The 19,975-nt window shown below is 39.0% G+C and overlaps 1 protein-coding gene across 2 annotated transcripts in view; it reads right to left on the bottom strand.

The window, feature by feature from the left end:
• Positions 1 to 19,975, bottom strand: part of xpo1b (exportin 1 (CRM1 homolog, yeast) b) — a 30,114-nt gene that overhangs the window by 6,545 nt on the left and 3,594 nt on the right. For both annotated transcript variants that reach the window (XM_033613293.2, XM_033613294.2), the window contains exons 4-18: positions 17,191 to 17,263; positions 15,160 to 15,221; positions 13,064 to 13,108; positions 10,052 to 10,233; positions 8,434 to 8,482; positions 8,195 to 8,314; positions 7,860 to 7,988; positions 7,617 to 7,775; positions 7,242 to 7,439; positions 6,453 to 6,591; positions 3,664 to 3,845; positions 3,321 to 3,477; positions 3,059 to 3,222; positions 2,752 to 2,886; positions 2,453 to 2,636 (exon numbers count right to left, since the gene is read on the bottom strand). In XM_033613293.2, the coding sequence (XP_033469184.1) occupies positions 2,453 to 2,636; positions 2,752 to 2,886; positions 3,059 to 3,222; positions 3,321 to 3,477; positions 3,664 to 3,845; positions 6,453 to 6,591; positions 7,242 to 7,439; positions 7,617 to 7,775; positions 7,860 to 7,988; positions 8,195 to 8,314; positions 8,434 to 8,482; positions 10,052 to 10,233; positions 13,064 to 13,108; positions 15,160 to 15,221; positions 17,191 to 17,263 (1,978 nt within the window). The remainder of the gene's footprint in view (positions 1 to 2,452; positions 2,637 to 2,751; positions 2,887 to 3,058; positions 3,223 to 3,320; positions 3,478 to 3,663; positions 3,846 to 6,452; positions 6,592 to 7,241; positions 7,440 to 7,616; positions 7,776 to 7,859; positions 7,989 to 8,194; positions 8,315 to 8,433; positions 8,483 to 10,051; positions 10,234 to 13,063; positions 13,109 to 15,159; positions 15,222 to 17,190; positions 17,264 to 19,975) is intronic.

Here is a 19,975-nt window from a genome sequence, read left to right on the forward strand (position 1 = left end):
GAAGGTTCAACATGGGGAAAATTCCCTCACACATCTAATGATGTATTGTTTTCTTGTAAAAGTTCTGCACAGGGCACAGAGAAGTGCTCTTTCAGTGTGTAGCTCACACAAAACTCAACTACAAAGCTTTTGCAGACCTGTGCACCTGACTAATGCTGATTGGATGAGCAGTGGAGGATCTGCAGGAGTATGGCTGTGTGTCAGGGTTTCCTCTTGTTTGCTGTACATTATAGTTTGGTAGATGCTGAATTGCTCCCAAGCACACTTTAAAGGGATAGTTCGGATCTTTTGAAGTGAGGTTGTATGAGGTACTTATCCATCCCGTCAACAGATTACATACAGTAGATGTCAGCTGGTACGCCCCCAGTTTGAAGAAGCAGGCTGGAGTACTGCTGCGGAAACTAAGATATGTACTGCTGTGGATGGGTCAACAGCAAAAAGTATTGTAGCCACCTGAAAAAACTATATCAGTTTAAGTGTACACTATATTTACAATATTTTTACTGCTTAACCCTAACGTCAGACAGCTCTTTCCAACAGGGAACTAAAGTTGTTATATTGCTCTCTTCAAAGCCAGACTCTATTGAGAAAAACAGTAATTTGACATCACCTAACACAGGAGCTGCTGGTCTACGTTTGCCTCAGTCAGTTTGTTTGTGTTATTGTGTGACTTCGGCGCTGAAAAGGGTTGGTTCAGATTCAACAGTCACATAATAACACAAACAAACTAACTGATCACAGCAGCAGTTGACCAGCATCTCCCTATATTCAGCGACATAGAATTACTGTTTTTGTCAGTGGAGTCTGGTGGCTTTGACGAGAGCATAGATGAGAAAGTGAAGCTGTAAACGGCTTCCCCATTAGAAAAAGGCTGTCTACCACAAGGTGAAGCAGTGAAAATACTCCTCCACAGCAGTACATTGTTTAGTTTCCTTGTCAGACCTCTAAACTGGAGGTGTGCTATGTAGCTGTGGTTGAACTAAGCTACAAGTTTTAGGCTACTGTAGGCAATGTTACAAATCACTGAGCAAGGCTGCTTCATGGCAATATTAGTTTACATAATTTTTGTATTACTGTGATAAATTTTTGTATTTGTCATCAGATATAAACTAAACTGGATTATCCCAGACATTCCCATCTTGTTACTTCATAAATGGTTTCTTAATTGGATTTCCACAACAGAAAACAAAATCCCAACTGACATTACATATCATTTACTAGAAGATGTTATCCTTATCTTCCATCCCCACAGGTTTATTCATTATCAGGTGTGGGACACCTGGCTTTAATCACAATCAAATGTTTGTTTCCTTTCTTTTGAAAAACCATCTGCTCTGCACTGAATCACTGTCAAATTGATTCTTTGTGTCTTATTCTAGAAAAAGATGGATCATAGTCAAGCTGACCTACACACTGTGCACAAAAGGTTCGGTTAAGCTTTTGAATAGGATTTGTTTCTCCTGCGTGGATTGCCATTTCTTCCCTGCTCTGAGTCAGCGGCCAATGCAAGTGCAGAAATCCTTGATACTTGATTATTACTGACAGACCTCATACGGCACCTCTTCTCCCGTTTAAGCTCAGGAAGACTCAAAGATGAGTCACCAAAACAGGCCCATGCAGGAAAAAACGAAGACAGTATTGCTAGCCTAGACACAAAATGCCACTACTGAATCACACCATCCTAAAATGTTACTGCATACAGAGGGGTGCATAACCACAAAGGCAAAGGCTAGAATAAATCAGATATGGTGCAACTGTAGCACTGACTAAAAAAAAAAAAAAAAAAGCACAAAACAATAGCTTGTCTTAGTAAGTGTAGTTTGATCTTTCATTTCTAAATGCTTTCAACAAAAAGTATAAACACACGGCACTGAAAGCATTGGGTATCTTTTAAACCTGGCGGCAACACATTGATGCCGTGCTGGAGTGACACAAAAGACTGCATGCCTTAACAACAATGAAGGGACACACTACAGTATATGTATCAGTGTACAGATCTATACACAAGCTCAACAACCCAAACAACCCCCCACAAATCTACATCGTGATAGACAAATAGATGATCACATATCATCTTAGATTTAGGTTATCATAATTGTTATCTTTTCCTGGTTTTAAGAGCTGGATTACGATAAAGTGATTTAATTTTCTGAATTTACCAACTGTTCTTTCATATGCCTTTACCTTCTTAATCATTGTATCCACATTACTGATAATTTTTTTTTTTTTTTTTAATCTCAAGTCAACCCTACAATACCGATATAATATCAGTGTCAAAGTATGTGGTCAAAAATATTGTGATATTGTGATAAGCCTTACATCTCTTCCCAGGTGGTCACAATACACACCTTTATTAACATGTATGCAACTACTGTTATGTGACTGTAAGTGGCCTTAATCTACAAACATGTTATCAGTCAGCTGTATGATCCCAAACACACACCTCCCTTACCATTTGTCTGAATGGCAGCAGAGATGTTCTCACTGAGGCACTTGTAGACGTTGAGCATGTCAAGGTAAATCCGTCCCAGCTGGATGACAAAAGGGTGTCCTACAGCCTTACAGGCTCTGACGTTAGTCTTCAGGATGCTGCCAAGCTGTTTCACGGTCTCTGGGTCCTTCAAGATGTCCACATTCTGCCGGTGGAGAGATGAGCCGCGGGAAGAGGGATGGAGGGGAGGACAGATTAACACACTGTTCTTGTTTTTCTGTCATGAACATTATAGTCTGGTATATTGGGTAAACTCTTACCTTGGTAGCCTGCTGGATGATGCTGTCCCACACTTGATTGGGCAGCAGCATGTATTTTTCTATCAGGTGCTCTTGAACAGCCTGATCTGTCTGGGCTCCAATCATATAACCTACTGCTTCATAGAATGTGTGCACCTGGACATAAACAGGAAAACTGGTCAGCATGCAAACTTGATTGGGAAAAAGGCAAATTATTTCCCATTATTTTCCTATAAAACACAACTGTGTCTCTCTGTATTTTGGGGAAAAAAAATAAAAATTTTGACAAATGTATTGAGATGATGAAAATTAGCATGTATTTGCTGACCTGCTGGGGTTGAAGGTCACAGATGATGGTGTTGATGTTGTTGAGGATCTCGTCGATGAATGGCATCACCTCTCCCACCTGCACCTGGATAAAGTGGCGCCGGCACTTTTGGGCGATCTTGATGAACGTGTCACAGGCCATGTCCTGAACACCGTCATGGGTCTCTGATGAAGGAGGCATGGAGGGTGATCAAAATTTACATAGTTTTAAAAATTATATTTTTAGATCCGACATTTGTAAATCAGTGCAAACCATGTCTCACCGTGCATGAACTCAAAGAGTTTGTTGACCACAGTTTTGAGGAACTTCCAGTGGGCTCGGAGAAAGCGTGGATACTGGCCAACAATGTACATGATGTTGGAGGCTATGATGGCCTTGTTGTCTTTTCCTCTCTTCTGCTCGCACAGACCCAGCAGATCCTGAGACAAATGGGAGGTTTTTCAGAATCAGATACAATGTTTAGTGTTCTGTTCAATGGCTTCAAAAACATAAAATTCTGATCACATTGTGACAGTCTCATAGGTCCTGAGCTTTTTAAATATAAACTACTACGACACAGAACACGCTGGTCCTCTATCTAACATGAGCTCAGAGCTTTTTAATACCTTGATGACGGTGACCAGGAACCTCTTCTCGTCCTCCTCGTGCATAGCCCCGCTGATGGATCCGATGGCCCAGCATAATGTGTTGAGGTTCTTCCAGGACCACTCAGTGCCGTTCACCTGGTTGTGGAGCTTCTCTGTCATTATGCGTTCTGTGTCTGCGTAGTCCAGGTGAGTCAGGTACACTGCAGGATAGCACAGTGTTATTAATACGTGTACGAAGCGTGGTGGACTTTAAGCCAAAAGTATATCTCTGCGCAGTTGTGAACAAGCACAAAATCTGAACATGGAAAAAAAAAGGGTAGGAAAAGTGATGGTGAAACGTTTTGCCAGTGTGGTTAGAGACACTGATCAATATAGTCATCAAAATCTAATTTTACCAGCAGTCATTGCTTTCTAGCTTTTATTTTATGACCCTGGAGTCAGTATAATAATTGAAAATCCTTCTGTTTCAAATAGTCAATGTTATAAGCAGGCAATAGTAAAGAGTATAATTACTGAAGCTTTCTCTACATCCATTTTCTTAATGGCTCATCTTGCTCAGGTTCACAGGGGGCTGGAGTCTATCCCAGGAGACACAGCCTGAATGGACTGCTGGTCTACGAGTTTCCAATCAATCTAAGTATATGTTCACATTACAGGGCTTAATGCTCAGATCTGATCTTTCTGCCCTGACTCTTCATATTTAGGTTTGAAGTGACCTCTATGTGATATCCGTGTAAACAGATCTCTGCCCTGAAACGCCTCAAATGCAAACAATGACATCACACACATGCACGCTGGAACAACAAAAAACCTCACATTTGCAAAACAGGCATTTGGGAAAAGATGAATGACACAGCATTGCAAGTGTTCATCTCTGGAGTTATTTGTGACTGAGTTTGGATGACAATTTGTTATATTTTAAGGGTGAGGGTAAAAAGACAAAGGAACAAAAGCCAACACTAGGCAATCACAGGCATAGTAGGACAGGTCATCTCTAGGCCATAGGTCCGATGACGTCATTCTGAACAAAAAATTAGCTGTTTGCTTCTGTTTGAGAAAGTGCCACTGGAGAAACAGCCCTTCAAAACGATGGCCATTTGTTTTTGGTATAACGGCCTATTGTACAAATGGGCTTTCGGTCCAGTGGGACATTTTTCAGACTATCGGAGCTTCGGAATTATGGGCCGTCAGAACAATGGGCAGTCCCCAGCAGCAATACACTATGGCAGCCTTCTGTAGTTTCCAAGGACTGCCCCATCACTGTATGGTGAGTGATCTGCTCCTGCGCAGTGAAGTATAACCTGAAAAATCCATGAGCGGATGGGAGACACACGTGAATTCAGATATGACCGATCCCACAGCGGTTGCATGGCGGTAATGAAATATGTATGGGATTTAGGACCACATATGAAGGTGGCACAGACCTACTTGGTAAAAAAATATGATAACGTGTCCTAAAAATCAGATCTGTGCCACATGAGGGCATGAAATTGGAATGAATTTGGGCCACATTTGCTTGTAATATGAACGTAATCTAAACTGCATGGTTCTTAACTGTGGGGAAAAACATTAACACCTAGAGGAAACCTACGCAGACACAGGGAGAAAATGAAACTCCAAACAGGAGAACCCCAGCCAACATACTAACCCCTGAGCCATGTGCACCCCAATTGTCCTACAATTTTTATGTATCATGGTAGTGCCGTATTTTTACGTATCATTAGGCGTGTGCCATATCATCTCATTAACAATAACACTGGTATATTTTTTAAAATCATATAAAAAAAATTCATATTGTGATATTTGCGATATTTGGACTTGTTGACATATTGACGTCATACTGTTACCCACAGCAACAACAAGTTTGGCTGAAAGCGAAATAATTAGTGACTCCGCAGTGGTTTCAAAAAGAGGAGCAGCTTCAGTAGAGTGGAATTAGGCCTGGGCGTCCTTAGTGTTGAACAGCCTCAGACTTCTCAGACTCTTTTAGCAAGTTAGCGTGAGTTACCCTCCCTACAGAAGGAACTCATTCAGCGGCTCCACCGGCAGTAGCACAGGGTCTCTCCCTCTCCTTTCACGCTGCGTGCACACGGGAGTCGGTGATATTTTGTCATAAAACTTATGGTAGCACAACAGCCAGTCACAGGTTACAACGTGATGATTAGACGAGAAATGGCAGAGCATACAGGTCCAGGTGGGAAAAAAACAACTCAATCATTTAGGGATTTTGCTAAAAGAGAGGGAAATCGCCTATTGATTTAAAGTACATTTTCTGTATTTTGGGAACTGTTTAAATGTGTAATTTGTGGTAGAACTATTAATATTGTATATAGAATCTGAATCTCACTCTGAGTTACTGTTGTTTACAAACTAAAGAAATGAGAGATCATTTTTGTTCAGTTTTTACTGCTTATTTGATGGTAAACTGGTTAACATCTAAGACTAGATCACTTATTTTGTTGCAATACTGTTTTCCTTAATTAATAATAAAAAATCTACATATTTTTTTACTAATTTGACATATCATCAAGAATATCGTTATCGCAAATATACCCTGAAATATCATGGTATTATTTTAGGGCCATATTGCTCTCCCCAAGTACTGAGTAAAATTAACAGGGCAGTAGCATTATTGTCAATGACAAAGTTACTGGATTGACAGATTAATTAGAAGCTATACAGATATATCACTCTTTGTAGTTCTGATCGATTACACACTCCATCTTTAAGACAAGTGGCTAAGAAAAAGTTGGCTACAGGTAATGGCAGCAGATATGGACTGAGGTGCTCTTATTATTAAGCCATACCAAGGGTTTCCCTCATGTTCTTGTAGAGGTTGATGGAATCGGTGTCCTTCATGAACTCTCTGACCACCTCTCCCTGGTCATTCTCCACCACCAACACCTCCTCTGGTTTGGCCATCCGACTTACCATCAGCAGACGCACCTGTTGCAAGAGATAAACACCTGTCAGCAAACACACATATCGACGAACAGCCTTACTGTGCTTACAGTTGCACACACACACATATTGTATATCACAGTGTGTAACCTGAGTAGGGATACATGTTAAAGGATAATATACGACGAGGCGTATTGCTATACACACACACACACACACACACCACACACACTATGTTAATGGAATGTAAAATATTATCACCAAAGAGAAAAATATCTGTTGTTATTTTGCTTCACGGGATGCTGATTTTCAGTAACGTTCTAAGTAGCAAATCTTTTGGCAGCAGTTTAGCAGCCACCTGTTGCTTGACCAGTGCCAAATGATTCTAGTATGACTGTGAGCTAAGACTCCACTGAAACAATTCAGCACCCCTACACACTTGACTACTGTGCAATCTCTAACTTAAAAAGTTGTTTTCATAAAATCAACTGCAACAGATAACTCAAAATATCTAAAGTTGTGTTTGTCAGTTTATGGCTATGTTGTTGACATCCCAACAATGCATTAATTCATCGTAATGCATCAATGCATATGTAAATGTCATCAGATGGGAGGGGAAAGGGCAATGAAGGCTACAGGTGTGTTAATTCTTTAATAAATCAGTTAAATACAATGTAATCTGCTGTGTGTGGTACCTTGGAAAGTACAGGTAGGTAGAGCTGTCTGCGTGGTGGCACGTCGAAGTGCTGGTTGCCAGAGAGCAGGGGGGATGTGGACGTGGAAAAGGGACTCTCTCTGTACAGCTCAGCAGCCAAGTGGTTCCAATACTCGAGACAAATTTTGAAGATCTCAGTCTCTTCCACCTCTGACACCAGCAGCATGTAGTGGAGGGCCTGGGAGACGACCAAGGGAAGAATTACACAATGGATGCAGTTTAATACTCCTTCTGTTGGACAGATCCATTTGTTTATTATGCAATATTTGTCTCCCATTTTCTCCTGTGCAGCCTGTCTAGACAAGCTGTAATACCACAGGACTGTGTCCCTGCGACTGACAGTATTCTCTCTTACCTCCATTAATGTCTCTCTGAGGTTGAGCCGCTTCTCAATGAGCTGTCCGTGCTCTTTGAGGAAAGTACAGAGGAACAGACTGAGGTTCTGGATGAAGTTCTGCTCGTCATCTTTCCCGTTGGCATAGGCCAGCCGAATGTTGGTGTTCAGAGGCAGCATCTGATCGGATGAGATTTGAACCTTAATTAGTATCTCTGAGAAAAAATGTGAATCTGAGTATGATCTTATCTGAGGCTCACTCACTTGTTTGAGTTGACACATGGTCAGGGTGAAGAGTGTGACAAACTGCTCCTCATACTGGCTGACGCTCACCCCGGCAATCTCTGTGAGGCACTTCAGTGTCACATTGCGGAACATGGGCACGTTCAAGAACTGAAAACAGATAAAACAGATGTTTAGTTAAAGACTATTTTGGTTAACAATCTGTGTGTGTAACTAGCAATTATATGTAGTATTTTTAAGCTTGCTTGGCATACTCCTCCATGAGAGAGGATTTGTTTTATGAACAATTAATTAGTTATGGGTCCTGCAGTTCTAGTGAGCTTGTTTCATGACACTGTGTGCGATTGTGCACATACCTTATACACCAACGTGCTGATCAGTTTGGTTTCAAAGATGTACCCCAGAGGAATCCAGTTGAGAAAACGAAGGAGGGTTTCCAGAGTGGCGTGGACCAGGGGGGCGTTCTGGGAATTTTCCTAGAGTACAACGAATGAGACAATTAGCAACAATTAGCTTAAGGACATACACTGGCATGTATCTGATATATAAAGACTGTATACCAGTGCTAAAAAGTAAGAGATGAGGGTTTGCATACCATAACAAACTGGCAGAGCTGGAATATCTGGGAGAATTCATTGCACATGCTGGAAAATAAAACAGGAGAAACATTATGGAACGAACTTTATGCACCCAACACATTTTGACACTGACATTTTAGGGATCTTCTTGCATTTACAAGCTCCCTCTTAAATTAATGTCACCTTGGCTCTTTATATAAAACAGTACAACGCTGGGATTTATGGAATTGGGATGGGATTTTTTCATCCGCTGAGCTAAACCTGACAGATCCTGAGGCATTTCTTGTGATCATTTTGCCTCTTAACAATTACTGATTAATTATGACATTTGTTGAGTGAAATAGGTCTTCTGATATTTCCCCTGAAGGTCAGTCTTTCTTCCCTTTAGTGTATTAATGTTTTCTAATGTTTGCGGGGGTAGAAAATTATATTAGTCAAGGTGATTGCCTCGGCAGTAAAACACTGTGGGAAAAATCTTAAATTCATTATTAAAGCATGAAAGAATGTTTTCTTAACTGATGAATCAAAGCTTGAAATTTACAGTTGCTCCTGTAAAACACACATGACACACCCCAGGCTATAAAGCAGTGAGTACAGCCAAAGTCAAATGTAGCTGAGTGGTTGAAATATTGAGGTGTGAGAGTGTTTCAGTTATAGTGCATAAGCTCATAAAAACAACTGCACACAAACAAATAAGAAACTCTACTACACGCTTCAGACATTTATCATTGTGTGTAGATTAAAACTATATAGAACGGGCTATCTGAAGTCGCAGAAAGCACACATACCAAGCAACAACTTGTGCAGTTTTGCCCTCAGTTAAAGACTCTCTTGGAACATCTGAGGCCAAATAAATTGGTGCTAAACCTTGGCAATAAGGCGATAACTATATTCATTGTATACATACAAACTATGGCATATAATATGATGGAACATCAGCCCCAGTCATTCAAACTTGACAAGCATCAATTGTCCATGGATATGAGGGAAATAAAGTTCATTTGTTTTTGACATCATGACTCAAACTGCATATCTCAAAGTTTCCTATGCTGTGCAGACCAAACTGCACACAGCTCATTTCTACTGTGCTGTATGTGCAGGCTGTGCACAACACAGTGCACAACTGCTTACAATTAAGGCAACACTGAAACTGCAAATCAACTGCATAATACTTGAAACGACACTGATTGACTTATGAAATGGAGCGGTAATAAAAGTGTCAACAACAAGAGGCATCCAGTGCAAAGCAACAGCAGTTTGTCTGCAAGTCTGTAAAATACACATCACAGCATTACATCATTAGATTTACTGCCTGCTGCAACATTTTTCAAAATGCTAACACACTGAGATCATATTTTATGATGCTCTGAAAGTGCGAACATATGTAGGATCAGTGACGGACAAGATTTCATTATTACAGCCTTTATAAAGCATTTGTTTATAATGTGATATCCCACAAAAAATCTGTCTTTTGACTTTGAAACACTCATTGTTTTGGCTAAAGGGTTAAACAGGTTAATTATGAAATGTTGGCGGAACACTCAGATACACTGACCCCAATGTAGCTTTTCTAGCAATGCCGTCAAAACAACAGGATTGTGCTTCCAGAGGTTTGTGAAGATGCAGCATGCTGACCTGTCTTTTAGGTGCTTGGCTTTGACCTGGGTCATCTGGCCACTGGAGAAGTCAAAGACCTCCTCACTGAGGAGCTTGAGAATGACCATGTTGTTCTGACAAAGGCTCTCGCTGGTACGACTTGCTCCAACAATGTCACTGATGAATGTGGGCCAGTGCTTGGGCCACTCCTGCTTCAGGATCTACACACACAGGGACACACGCGCACATTAGTGTTACATGGTTCAACGGTGACATTTTCCACTGAGAGCCACATGTGATCTGAAAATGAAAAATTAAGAGGATGAATCTGTGACTCTTGCTAAAAATAACAATTTCAATCTCAAGTCAGGCATGTGCCCCTGTTCCTGTTTCACTGTGATCACTCAGTAGTAAAACACAGTGTACAAGTTTGTTTATGAAATCACATGATACAAGCAAACACCACACAACCAGAAAAAACAACATACATGTACACAAACATTTTAAATGCAGCCTCCTGAGGAAGAGTAAGGAATCTGGAGCTCTACAATCCCTGAAGGCCAAAACAATGTTAGCTCAGCTGACGCAGGCAGTGACTCATTCTCACTGGCATTAATGCAAAGTCACTTGTGTAGCCAGTGAGCCAATCTCTGTCTCCTTCATGTAAATATACATTACAGACACATGCACATGCATACACAAGGAGGTGGTGTCAAACTGTGAAAGTGAGAGAGTGAGAGAGTGTGTGGACCAATAAATGACTGAGCTCTAATTTGTCAGACTCAAGACCTTTCTGATACACATCTCAGTGACTCACTACAGTGTCCTGAAGTGGTCCGCACTAATTTGTTGATCAGACAGCACACACCAGTGAGCAGCTAATTTCTATGGCCCTAATTTAGAGGACTCAGCACTTTCCTGGGGTACAGGTGCAATCACCTCTGACACTACTTCTTACATAATATGTAGTTCTGTACTTATATTGTGCATCATTGTTGATAAGCCCTTTGCTGGTTAAAAAAACTAAACATCTTCATTCTAATGTTTCCATAAAAACAAATACACTGCTTCTCCTTCAGCTTTCAGATCCTCTTTCTAATCATGAGGCCAAAGCGACAATTTATAAACATCCACTGCCCTGCTTGAGAAGTTCAAGGAGAATTAATATGCAATTTTAATAAGGAATCATGGACTCAGCTGACCTGGACGGTTTAGAGTCATACAGACTAATTAAGAGTGACATCTTCAGGTTAAAAAGTATCACTGCATAGGCTTAGGGGAGCCTTGAGGCACCAAGATGGCCAAACAATGAAAATCTGTTTAAAACAGACTGATAGCCTTTCTATCTTTTTCGTATGAATCATATCGTGCTGGTTACATATAGGTATGCTAAACTGTCTTGCATTTAGAGGTAGTGTATGTGGTGAAAAGACTAATATTTTTTACCTAGTAATCACTGGATTGCTCTGCACATACCCCTTCACTGTAGCTACAGAAAAGCCATTGATCTATAATCCACACCAAGCAGTGACATTAAAGGAATACTTGACCCGCAAAAAGACCATTTGTATATCTATTATTCGTGGAGTGTTAAATTTAATTTGTGAAGTAAACTTTGTTTTTCTCACATCCCTCCACCATGAACCGAGAATCCAAAAAAGGTGAACATTTTTTGTGAATTGAAGTCATTGGGGTCCATGTTTACCAACAGCAAAACTGTATCAAAACAAACGTTAACAAACACTTGATAAAACCCAAATCTCATTTATCCAGTTGTGAGCACAGTACTTCCAAACACATGCATTTTTGCTAAAATAAAAATACATAATATAACACACTTCCACCTGCGAGTAACTGCCTCAGCATGGGCATACGTATGTGCACCATTTAAGCAGAGGCCAAACTCACCCATGCATAAGACTGTTTGTACTGACTTGTTTTAAATTGTAATGTTTTAGCAAAAATCCATGTGTTGGGGAAGTACTGAGTATACGACTGGATAAACAGGACTTGGATTATACTACATGAGTTGTTTTAGAAATTGCAAACTGTATCAAAATGTTTTGATATAGTTTTGCTGTTGTTAAACAGGGACCCCTTTCACTTAAATTCATGACGAATGTTAGCCTTTTTTGGAGTCTCCATTCACCATGGAGGCAAGTTACAGTGACAGTAATTCATATTCAAACGGTCAATTTGCTGGTGAAGTATACCTTTAACACTATATCACTGGTTCAGTGCTTTTAGTTGACATTTTTTACCTCCTATATCCTTCAACAGAGAGCTTAATTTGTTTACTATGATTAATCATTTATAGTCATCTAACTCATCTACATTTTAATCATCTGCCTAAACACATAGTGACTGTGCCTGTGAGAAACTAACCAACCATTTCCAGCAGCAGCCAGTGAGCCATAATGTTGTTCTGTATATTATATCTCTGTATTATGGACACTATATCATGAAGTGAGCTGGCTAGAACTGAGCTTGTTGCTCTGGTTTGCTCTCTGCTGTCAACGTGGATAACTTCACTGAAACTGTTTGCTGCCACTTCTTTGTGCCTCTCCACGATTAACTCACATGCAACACTGTGGGGTTCGGAAAACCAGTCTTTTAACAGTGAGGTGTTTCTAACAGCTGGGATACCCACAATTATGAATAATGGTCATACAAATAAAATCAATCAATAAGAATATTTTTTTAAAATGGCTTGTAGCATCCCTATCAAAAACACACTTAAACCTTAAAGTTCACACTTTGACTGACAGTTGATGTGTAATGGAGGTAGGCCTAAGTTAGGCAGTAAGCCTAGATGCTCTACACATACATTCACAATTATTTTCATGTACTACAGAATAATAGCTATAACAAAGCAAAATTTGTTGGACATCATTGGAAAAGATACAAGCTCAAAGAAGATGAAAAACAAGACAAAAGGGTTTAGCAGCAGCAGAGAATCAGAGCTATAAAAACAGCTGGTACATGGTTCGAAAAGTAGTCTTGAGTCTAGTTAATTTGGTAATAAAGTTGTCGTTAGTATTAAAGGCTTACCTGAACAAGGATCATGTTCAGCTTCCCAATGTACACCTTTTCTTTCTAAAAGGTAAAAATAAACAAGGAATAAATGAACGTTAGTCACACCGTCTCAGTTTCAGAACACAAGCCTTCTGTCATTTCATCACCGCATTAAAAATTCAATTTGGAACGTGGTGAAATGTAATATAACAAAAATAACTAAATGAAGGGATGGAGGTCACAAATCAAACAGCGGCAAAATTAAGGGTGGTGTTATAGAAACAACATGCTGACAACAACATGATTAAAGGCAAACATTCAATTTTGACGTTTCCTGTTTTGGAAGAATCAAAGTAGATCCATAATGTTACTTTTGGTATGAGGGAGTAAAGACGTGTGTGTTCTTAAAACACGCCTTAGGAATGTAAATGTATGCTAAAACTACAGCCTTCATAAACTAAGTGATGAAGTCAGACTATTATAATACATCTTTTACACTGCAGCAAATTATGTTAAAAAGTTTGTTTTAAGATGGGTGAAATAACATTGTTTAGACCATTTATAAAATCCTTCTACCTGAAAGTGAAACCTTCAAAAATTCCAATTCCTGTCCAAAAGCAGTCTAGTCAACTCAGTTGGCTTAATAATCTGGATAACCTTCGTGCAGTCCGGCCAATTGGTTTAATCTGTTATGCTTTCTCAGCATGAAGTTACTTATTAAATACTAAAAGCCAAGTGGCTGCATATCAGTCAGAGATAGACAGCAGTTTGATTATTTTTATAAGACACCTTCACCAGACCTGAGCCTTTTACAGTTAGCTCTGTTTAAAGGCAAAGATGTTTGTGTCCACTGTCTTGCATGTTTCTGATTTAAATTACAGTTCAGTTTTCAATGTACATTTAAAGTTTCATTTGTTCCAGTTTTGCTTTTGTTGTTTAACACTATCATGGATATTTCAATAAATAATTTAAGTTTTTGTGCTAGTGTTCATTAACAATAACAGTACTGCTAATTTTAAAGAGAAAAACATTCATAAATTATAGCTTTAGTTAGGCTGACACACATAACACAACCTGGCTCCCTCCTTCCCATGTCATGATCATACAGTTGGGTTAAACAGCAGAGTGAGAGCCAAACAAAGTGACTTCCTGAAAATTGCTGTAATAACTAGCGCATTTGAATGTCAGTCACTTCATTTCAAGGCTGAATCACATTAGACGCCTGTGTTTGTGCCTCTCTCATTAGTGTGCTGCTCATAAATTACAGACAGCAATCGCAAAGAATTGATACATTTTAAACCCAGTCACAGTTTTTTAACTGAAGTCGATTCACAACAAATTAGCATGTGCGTTTAGTAGAGGAGAGCCAAATGCTGCGATCTCCAGAGGACAGCAAAAAAGTTGCCATTGTAGGTTAAACACAATCTTAATAACTCAACCCTCTGGTTGTTTGAGCGGTCAAGCTGACTGAAAACACTTTCAAAAGCAGCTGAAGTCACCATCTTTGGTCTGGACAACGCAGCACTATGGTTACCAACATTACTCATGGCTGTCCTGAGATTGGCTGCACTGACGGAACATAAATACAAAACAAAATGAGATTCACTTGGATTTGTAAATAAGGCTGTCAATGTCAAATGCAGGCTGAATGAACATAGCCTTGGTTGTGGTAAGTTAAACTGTAGAATATGTCAATGCAGTATTACCTTGATACTAAAGAGTTTGTCCAATTCTTTTTCATGAAGAGATAATACGGAGAAAAAAAGTTGTTTGCTCAAGTGTACATTTTATGTAGATCCAACTTTGGAAAAGAGCTAAAATATTAACCAGCCCCTTCATTATTATCATTATCATGCATCACCATTGTCATAATATTACTATTTTTATTATTAGTTTTTAAGAAACATTTAAAATTATTTTCAGTTTAACATTATTTTTGTTAATTTTTTTATAATTGTATTTTTTATTTTGCTATTGTTTGTTTATTATTTATATTAGGGTTAATTTATTATTACTATAATTGATAACTTATTGTTGTCGTTATCTTTAAATACAGGTCCGACACAAATTCACCCAGACAATTACCCAAAAAAATATAATTCAGTTTTAATACGAATTCAAAGTTTACTTACCTCCACATTTGATGCATCTGATGAAGTCTTGATAATGAGACCAACAACATACTTTTTTATGCCTGGCAAACACACAAAGATCAAAAGGATACCATGAGCATGCACCAATAAAATGTGTGAATCGAAACACATCCTGACATGACGAGTTGCCTGGAGCATGTTACTCAACGCAGTCTGCAGGCTTATATCTAGCTGCATCTAGCCAATCTTATCCCAGTACATTTGTACTATTAAAAAAGTCCTCCATTAACATACTCTTGCCAAGCCAGTTGATAAACAAATGGATTTGGGCTGAAACTGCCACTGAACTTCGATAGGGCTTGAGTTTTGGTCAGTTCAGTGGAAGTTACATTTCCCCAGGTATTTTGCAGACAGTCAAGATTGTCAATGTGAGCAGAGCATCTTCAAAAAAATGTGTTTTCAGCTCCCTCGCGTATGTTACTAAACTGTATCTGTACTCTGAAAATTATGTGCTGGGGTGTAGTGAGCGGAGCCGAAAACAAGGCAATACTCTGACACAAGGGGGAAAAGACATACTTGCCGGTCGCCCTGCACTGGGTTAGCCACTTGAACAAAATTCAGGCATCTACGGTCAGAAGCAGGGAAGTCTTAGGTCAATGAAAATAGGAATTTTGAGCAAAATTATAGAAGAATGGAAGGAGGCAGAATCAACTGATTTGCACATGATTATTAAATTAATTTCACTGCCTTTTGCTCCAACCAAAAATTTTTTAGACAATTTTCATCCCACTCTGTTTTCAGATTATTGAAAAAAAAAAAACCTAGATAAAAATGACTGTAAGCAATAGGTTGTAAATAAAGAAAAAACATTTTGTTTTGAAATCTAGAAAACAGGAAAATGTTGAGAGAATTTAATGTAGAATTGTCAATTAGGCAACAATTAAAGGTGCTGTAGATGACATTCAGAGCATTAATATAGCAACAAACCACTTTTTGCTAAGGAAAAAGTGGAGAAATGGCGTCCTGAGCAGAGTATGACGAAACACTCCCTGTGTGAGGATTGTAATCCGAGCTTCTCTGCTCTTTGTTGTTGTAGCCTTTTTTGCTGTGCATGCATGCTAGTGCATGTGAATCCTTGTGTGTGTATCCCACTGTCTAGTTAACTGCCACCACTCAGCACTGCATTCACAACAGTTACCGCTGATAATATCACCCCAACCCACAGTGGCAGAACACCATCACAGACATGCAAAACTTTCAGTTGCCCCCAAATTAACATTGTTAGCTCTGTCAACACTGTTGCCGTTGTTAGCACTATTAGCACGGTTAGCTGCAAGTCATCAGCTCGGCCACCTCCATGTTGAGAGCTGTGTGTAGACAATCCCAGCTCAAACATTGAGTCATGCTCTGAATGTCACATACAGCTCCTTCACAGTCTGAACATTTTCAAATAGACTTTATCTGATAAACAAATTCCCATTCATGATAATTCTTAATGAAAATCTTGATTATTTCCAAAGACACCTCATTGACGTCTTTAAGTGTAAGATTTCAAAATTTATGACTTTGGCAAGTCCTAGTAGTAGTTTGAATTAAAAAAATAAAATTTAAAAATAAATTTAAACACTGGCAGGGATTACTCCATGCAATACTGGAACAATAAGGAATGTCTTATCTTCGTACAAGCAAAAACATAAGTCACAGTAATGCGAAAGATACTGTCACATAAAGAGTCTACACATGGGGGTTTTAACATCTTAAAGCCACATTAGCAAGCACAGTAACAACTTTAACTAAACTTCCTCTATTTCTTTCAAGATGCCCTTCACAAAGCTTTAAAAATCACTGCTCGGATGTTTTGGTTGCTTCCTCTCTAAAACAACTGCTACAGTGCAGAATCCAACCTGGCTTGCAGCGGCCAGTGCAAGCCAGTCGAGCAGAAAACAAACCAGCATGCTTAGTGGGTGAACACTCCTCAACTTGGCAACCGCACGTCACAACATTTAAAAAGGCACTAACATTGACAGACTTAAAACATTTTGTATTTTATACCACAAAAATAACTTTTACCTTCACACTGATTCCTGGGAAGAATCTTCCATCTTGTTTTGATAACCGTTTCCAGAATCTGAAGAGCATAGTACTGTAACATGCAGGGAGGGAGAAGCATTAGGATTAAGCTGTTAAGATAACACTCAACAACACGCACTGTAGATTTTTAATACTAACCAAAAACATTATGAAATAGTGGACCAGTCTGTAATAATTTGCATTCTAAATTGGATTGGACTGAACCACATCTCTCATGCAGATTTTGTAGTATGCAGAACATTCACTTGTAGTTTGTTTTTTCAATCTGAACAAGCAGCATTAAGCTGGAACACTGCAGAAGTCCTGCTGTTTCTCCCAGCATCACACCAGACAGCAAAAGACACAGAAAAATACAACAATCCATTAACCAGCTTTGGCTCTGATTACTCCAAGGGTAAGTCTAATGCTCTAAAAGATGTAACAAGGTCTATGTTAAGTGTTCTTTTACCAAGGCTACAGACACTATGTAGGGTTGGGCATCGAGAACTGGTCTTTGATGTCATCTGGTTGAAGTGCCCCAATGGTCAATAAAACATGTACATGTGCACATTCCTTGTAGATTAGTCTGTAATATGAACACTCGGTTTCTTAAGATCATTGTGACAAAAAAACAAAATGATTCAACTTTCCAGAGCACTAAAATCCTCCCTCACATTATTATAAACCACAGTCTGATAGGCCTTCAAAGTCATGCATCTATTACTCAAACTGGACCTCCTGGATTGTATTTTATGGTCTCACCCATACCTGAAGCAACACACCCAACCAATGTGGTGGCAACATCCTGCATTTGTTTTTAAGGCAATGATGTCTTTGGTCTCAACATCCACTGAACATCTCCAGTTGTAGTCATAACACCGCAGAGTCAACCAACACTACAACACTTTCTTCATAAAATTAAAAATAAATTAAAAAACAGATAAAATCACAGAATACCTCATCATTTATGACAAGTAACTTTTTATTGCAGCCTAAAATCTGCTGAAAGTACTGGTGGTTTTTGCCTTAACAATTTGACTTATTTCATTACTTAGATAAATGCCAACAATCTGAATGATAATATAATGATGAAGGCACAAAACCAGAATCAAAACCAAGAAAACTTCCTCGATACCCAACCCTAAACTATGCGAATCAATTTTCCCAACACTTAAATATCAGTTAACGTGTAAGGTAAGCCTAAATCAGATCCCTTTAACTGGTGTGCTATAAGGAACAGCAAGACCAACCACAGGTTATGCCCTGTATTCATTTCTGCTTAACAGTGAGGCATGAAGAAAAAAAACAAAAAATATTTCATTAGTCTTTGATCTAGTGTTACTTTAACTGACTGTTTCAACTGTAGGGATCATCAAATCAAGAGTACAATGATTCCAAAAAATAATAAATGACATGTAGTATAGGATGTTATCAAAGCAGGATTAACAATGTGCTACAGACAATGGATGCTGGAAGATTAAAGGTGAAATCTCCTCACAGGCACACTGACTGCACACCATTGACAGGTGTCACTTGGAGAGCTGCGCACATTTCTGGCATGTTTAGTTTCACCTTTAACTGCCACACTTTGCACAAACCACCACAAGAGGTAGGAAGAGACAAAACTGTCAGCAGTGAACTGCCAAATGCTTTGTAACTTTTAGCGGGGGCAAAAGCACAGTATTAAAGGGTCTTGATTGAAGAACTGAGGGGGACAGAGGGGAGAAGAGGAAGAGGATGCACTGTAAAAGGAGAGAAGTGTGGGACGGGAACAGAGCCATGATCCCTACAGGTGAAATTAAGCCATCAACAGATTGTTTCTCTACAATGGAGCCTACTGACTGCAGCCTGCACCCTCCCTCTGTCCAATGAAACAGATGCAATAGAAACGGATGAACAGAATTCAGTCAAAGGGAATTTAAAAAGGGTAGACCTTGTGGAGGCCTGCCGTCAAAGCCTAGCTGTGTCATGATGCACAGGATGACACACCCCTTCTCTTCCTATTACAAGCCATAAACATAATGGAACATTGTGATTAATATCAAATAGTCACAGCTTGAATTCATTACATTTTTCTGCAAATATTATAATCACTGTAATTATTACTAAGAAAAAGCCAAATGTTCACAGTGCTTTGAAATGATGCACCTTTTAAACTAATGAAACAAGATGAACGCAGAATTCAAGAGGTGTTTACCTTTTTGTTTCCTCTTTTCCTCTAATGCCCCGGTTTCTTAGCAAATTACAAATTTATAACTTAAATTTCAAAAAGTACTGTTGACACATCAACTTAGACATTAGTAATGAACATCAGTGTTAAAAGCACTCATACAGGCAAGCAAAAATGGAAAAAGGCAAATGTCACACTGTGTACTTTGAGGAAGTCAGGGATGCATTGCCCTTTATTTCATACACAATACATACATTTATTTTCCATTATAACCCCAAGAGATTTATATATTATGTTTGATTATTTTAATTACATAGTTAACTTGGTTTTGATGTGAATCCCCTGAATGTGTCTGAAGACTGAATCACTGGATTCGCTAGCAGTTTGCTTTATCAGCTGTATGAGTGCACAGCAGGGGCACGATGTGTACTTGTCTGTAGCTATTTTGTATTGAACAAACCAAATCTGTGAACTTTAAATAACAGATGAAAGGGGCTAGGGATGTTAATAACTTAATAACTTCAATAAGAAGACTGTTGGTGTTATTCATTTGAAAACAAAAGACTGCACTGTGTAAAGTTTATATCTGTGTGAATGTTTTTAGCAACTGCAAAA

The sequence above is a fragment of the Epinephelus lanceolatus genome, chromosome 17, assembly GCF_041903045.1.
Source record: "Epinephelus lanceolatus isolate andai-2023 chromosome 17, ASM4190304v1, whole genome shotgun sequence".
In the NCBI taxonomy this organism is placed as follows: domain Eukaryota; kingdom Metazoa; phylum Chordata; class Actinopteri; order Perciformes; family Serranidae; genus Epinephelus; species Epinephelus lanceolatus.